General features: G+C 26.3%; 1 protein-coding gene across 1 annotated transcript; it reads right to left on the bottom strand.

The window, feature by feature from the left end:
• Positions 1-960: 960 nt before the first annotated feature.
• OCT59_026566 (uncharacterized protein) lies at positions 961-1582 on the bottom strand (the record flags this gene model as incomplete). The annotated part of the gene is made up of 3 exons (XM_025308619.2): positions 961-983; positions 1158-1454; positions 1543-1582. 3 exons carry the CDS (start codon positions 1580-1582, stop codon positions 961-963), a joined length of 360 nt encoding a protein of 119 aa, XP_025169884.2.
• Positions 1583-5367: the final 3785 nt, after the last annotated feature.

The following is a 5367-nucleotide window of genomic DNA, read 5'->3' as shown; positions in this document are numbered from 1 at the left end:
TTGATCTTGGATGTTCTTCTCTTTCTGGACGTTTGAATTTTGGCTTAATAGCTCTTTTTGGATGCTGGTCCAACAAATGGTAATACTTTGGGCAGATGAATTGGGCTATTTTTGGATATCCAGAGTTTAGGTCTATAGAAATTTTAGGAAGAAATTATATAGGTCAGACATTAATGTTAAAGGAAGGAAGGAAAATATTATGCTTCACAAATTAATTGTATAGGAAGCAGAGATCAAACAATGTAAAAGCTTGTGAAAAGACATTGGTTTGCATTTTGGTTAATGGTACCATGAATAAGAATTGAACATGTACAATATGTACAATTTAAGGAACATGAAGATGACAATCATGAATTGAGGGAATGGACCTAAAAGACCAAGGTGAAGAATGTCTGAGAATTTGAATAAGATCTTGATATTTGATAAGCAGAAGTTGCTAAAAAAACCCTATAAAAATTAACTGAAATGTGAAACTAAATATTATGAAATAGACTAAAGAGTCCAAAACATAATAAATTAGGCATCAATAGTATGGGTATTAGAAAAAAATTAGTAAAAATTACGCATAATAGCTGGTTTATTAACAAAATGTGATAAATTTTTTTTTTCAAATCAATGATCACTTTATTATGTATCCTTTGCTCTTTGCAAATAAATGAGGTATCTAATAAAAATTTTCGCCTATAATTAATTTAAAATCTTTTCTATATTTATTTTTATTGAAAGTAAATTGATTTTTTAAAATAAGATTTCGCTATCATAGGCGTTATCTGTGAAAATGCTGCTATAATAGCAAATTCAGGATCAGGACAGGTTTCCATAAAATCCTTATTTCTTTTAATCCAGCTATTTACTGTAGAAATGCTAATTCTATCAGGAGAGTATAGAGGAAGAAATAATATTCTACAACCAACATTTTTTAATTACATTGATCAATTCTTCATCATGGTGTATTTAGCGTTATCCATCACTAATACACTGGTCTTTCCAGGGTAAGGATTCATAAAAGGTAATTATAAAATTAAAATAAAATTAAAATAACTAGAAATTAGCAATACTGAAATTAAATCATCAAAAAAACTATACACTTACAAACGTAGCGTGATCACAAACATGATCGCAAAGTTGTACGAACGCGAAAATAAAAAAATACTTACAATTTGAGATAAAACGATAAACAAAAGAACAATATCTCTCTTTAGAACAGCTACATCTCATAATATCACATGCAATAAATCCATCTAAAGTAAGTGCAGGTAAAATAGTATACCTAACGCATCTCAAAAAACTACTTTTTGACATACTAAATGAATATCCATAAGTTCGTGATAAAGATCTTTCATATTTAGCAGTATCATCCAAAAAAATCAATTGTTTTTCTTGATATTCTGTGCCAATAGTAAATATATAATCAGATTTTAGCAATTCACTCCTTTCTTTGCGGCTTTTTCCAACTAGATTTTAAAAATAGTAATAATAGACTGATTAGTAATTCTAATAAATAATAATTAAAATATACGATAAATACGATATATACTTAACCTTCTTTCTTGTTATTCCACAATATTTTAAAGATCTCCATAAAGTGAGTGGTATAGAGTTTTATTAATCATCTCTCCAACAATTTCATCCAAATAATTAGGACATTCTTTAATAATTTCTTGTAAATCTAAAAAATAAAATAGCGAGACTAACGTTAAAATTTATTTTAAAATTATTATTTATAACATAATTATAATAACCAACCTTCATATCAGATCCACTAAAATTTTTCTCCTTTCTACTTGCAAAAATGGATTTGTTACGCATATCCATACTGATTCTTAGCAGTTGTAAAATTTCTTGTAAATTATAGCCGTCACAAAATAAATACACTACCCTCTACCTCAAATCCTCGCTTATAATACGTCCCATTCCCTGAAGAACAATCTTGATTAAGCTACTTCAGTACTTAAAGTGTGATTCTCGTTGTGATTTGCAAGTTTATATTGTAGTGTTAGTAAAAGAAAGTGTGTTTTATTTTATAATAAAGAATGAGTGAAACTTGCCAATAATATTTTATTTTTTAGTTTCACAAAAAAAAACCTGAACGTAAACCGTTAAAAAAATTTTTTTTTTATATGAAAACCCTTTCATATAAAAAAAATTTTTTCAATGTCGTACGAAACTGCTCACGTGATACCACATCAAATATAAAGATTAATTATATTCGGATTCCGATACTTAGTTTGGTGGTAATTTTTACAAGTGAGGCCGGCCTGAGGATAACCGATGGTTGGGTGAAAGTGGCTAATGAAGTTTCTTATTTTCTTTTGATTATATTAGTGTTATAACATCGTACTCCACCTAATTTTACGTAACTCTTATTAACATAATTTTAATAAGTGATTCTGGTCAAGGAATTAATATTGTTTTTTTTAAAAAAATTAAACTCTACATTCTGCGATAATAATTCCATTAAAATTAACTACAGTATCGTCATTTATTAATTAAATATAAGTTTTTCCAAAAAAAATAGTATTATATTTTCCTTTGTATTAATTAAACCCAAAGTTTGAATATATCCTTACAAGCCTTAAAGTCTAATCAATCATTATTGCGTGTTTACTGCAAAATCAGGATTTTATGCACGTTATTACAATGATTAATGGAATGAATCAACTTGAGCTCTACTCTGTCATCATCGAAAGAATATTTATTATATTTGTATTTCTACTCGATTAGATGATACATTAATGAAAAATTTGCTTCTCGTAATGTACTTACAAAAATTTCCTTCGTAGTCAAATTGTCAAATCAAAAAAATTGCGATGAAAATTATAATGTAAATTAAGATATATAATAAATTCGATGAAATATTTAATTATTGAATAATATTGTAATGAAAAAAATAGCAACGAGAAGTAAATAACAAAGTAGTCCACAAGATTATTATGTTATCAGCAGCATTCTTATTACCTCCTACTAACGGTTCCTAAATTGATTTTGGATACTGTTAAACTAATAAAAAATTAGAATAAACTGTATACGCTTTCACGCCCATGAATTTAACTGTTTTTAAAACATAAAATATTAACAATTTCCCCTTGTCAGGTACCACGTAAATTATTTTTTATTAATATTTTAATAATTATAGAGAACCAAATAAATTATTTTTACATTGAACCAATTTTTTTCTTTTTTCATTCTTTATCGCTATCGATATTGTTATACTGAAATATATAGTATAAATTATTTAGAGTCATGTGTAAGTTTATAAATTTTTATCTAATAAATTTTTTTTTTCTTCGTGTATATTATGTATATTTTAATTTAATATGGCTTAATTAATATTTTTATTCTTTTAAAAAACATTACCATATTTTAAGTTAATCGCTTATTTTTTTATTATAATAACCTAAATTACTATTCATTACTTACCAGGTTAATATTCCTCTGAGGCTCTGATTCCATTGCTTAAATTCCAGCTCCAATGGCATAGTAAAGTCCAGTAATTTATTTTGTAAGTTCAACAATTATTTACGCCTGTTTTCTTTTTATTCAATCTAATGAAACCAATAAATTCTCTTGGTGATAAGTTTACTTGTATGTATCACTTAATACTAAGAAATTATTATTTTTTTTTTCAACGTTAAACATAACGTGACAATTTCATCTCGTGATGTATGTAACATGTGTAACATGAATGCAGATACTACTAGAACCATATTAGTAAGTTGCACTACATTATAAGACTGTAAATCATTACTAATAATTTTGGACACAAAACTTCATTAAGCTTATTTCTCTTTTTTCTCGCCACAATTTTTATAGCTTTCAAATTTATAAAAATCCTTTTCCTTTCTAAGCTCTTTTTTAAATAATTTAATGTCTGTAATTCGAAAAGAACTTGTTCATGCAGCAATGAATAGGTCACTTGCATTAATAAATAATAATATCCATAATGATATACACAAACGATATGAATTTAGAAAACAAACACTTCTTGCTGATAATTCTCTTACAAAAGATGAAAAAAATTATGCAATAAATTGGATAACTACCAGTTATGATCGAAATAAAATTCTTGGAAATTCAGGAACAAGAAGAATTTGTGAAAATTGTAATCAAAAATGTTTAGCTACATTATATTGTGAATTTTGTGTTCGAAATTATTTAAAAGAGAAATTTTCAAATTGGACATCTGGAAATGTTAATATTGATAATTTAATCCAGAAATGTCAAATTGAAACATTTGAACCAGGTACTATAATCGAATGGATTCCATATAATAATTTACAGAATATCAAGTATTTAACAAAAGGTGAGTTTTCTGAAATTTATACAGCGGTTTGGGTTGATGGAAGATATGAAGAATGGGATTTTAAAAAACAGCAATTAAAAAGATTTGGAAGACATAATGTAATACTTAAAAAATTAGAAAATGTTGAAAGTGCGAATCAAAGTTGGTTTGAAGAGGTTTGTAATCTAAATGTATTATTTTTGAAGAAATAATAGTTAACAAGTTCTACTGTATATTAATATTCAATCTTAAATATTTTTAGGCTAAATCACATCTAACTATAAGTAATAAACATGCGGAAATAGTCCAGTGTTATGGTTTAACACAAGATATATCAAATGGAAATTATATGCTTGTAATGTTTAAAATGGACATAAGTTTAAAAGAATTTTTACAACAGAATCACAGTGGAAACAAAAAATCAATATAGCTTTTGAAATAGTTAGGGCACTTAATTTTATTCATTTTGAGAATTTAATTCATAGAGATTTGCATTCTGGAAATATATTGTATTCACGACGTAGTAGTAATTGGTATATTAGTGATCTTGGATTTTGTGGACCTGCTGATAAATCATCAAAAAGTGTATATGGAAATCTTCCTTATTTGGCACCTAAGGTTATTTCTGGGAAACAAACTACAGAAGCATCTGATATCTATAGTGTTGCAATACTTATGTGGGAAATTACATCTGAACAACCACCATTTATTAATTATGAACATGATTATAATCTTGCAATGAATATAATCAATGGTATAAGGCCAAGAATAGTATCAGGAACTCCTGTTGAATATAAGAATTTAATAGAAGAATGTTGGGATGCTGATTCATCAAAAAGACCTGATATTAATACACTTGGAATTAAAATAAGAGAAATGAATTTATATTATCAAAATATGCCAGATGAATCTTTTCAATCAGAAACTAGTGTACTTTTGGATATAGTGAGTGAGTTTTATACTAATACTGCTAATAAATTAATAAAAGATTTTTTTATAACAATAGATTGTGTTTAGTGAGATTTATAAAAAATTTAATGAGATTTCTTTTTAGTAATAGTTTGGTATAAAAAAATTTTCTGGGA

The sequence above is a fragment of the Rhizophagus irregularis genome, chromosome 6, assembly GCF_026210795.1.
Source record: "Rhizophagus irregularis chromosome 6, complete sequence".
NCBI lineage: Eukaryota > Fungi > Glomeromycota > Glomeromycetes > Glomerales > Glomeraceae > Rhizophagus > Rhizophagus irregularis.
The sequence above is the reverse complement of the archived record's forward strand: the minus strand, read 5'-3'. Positions and strand labels throughout refer to the sequence as shown.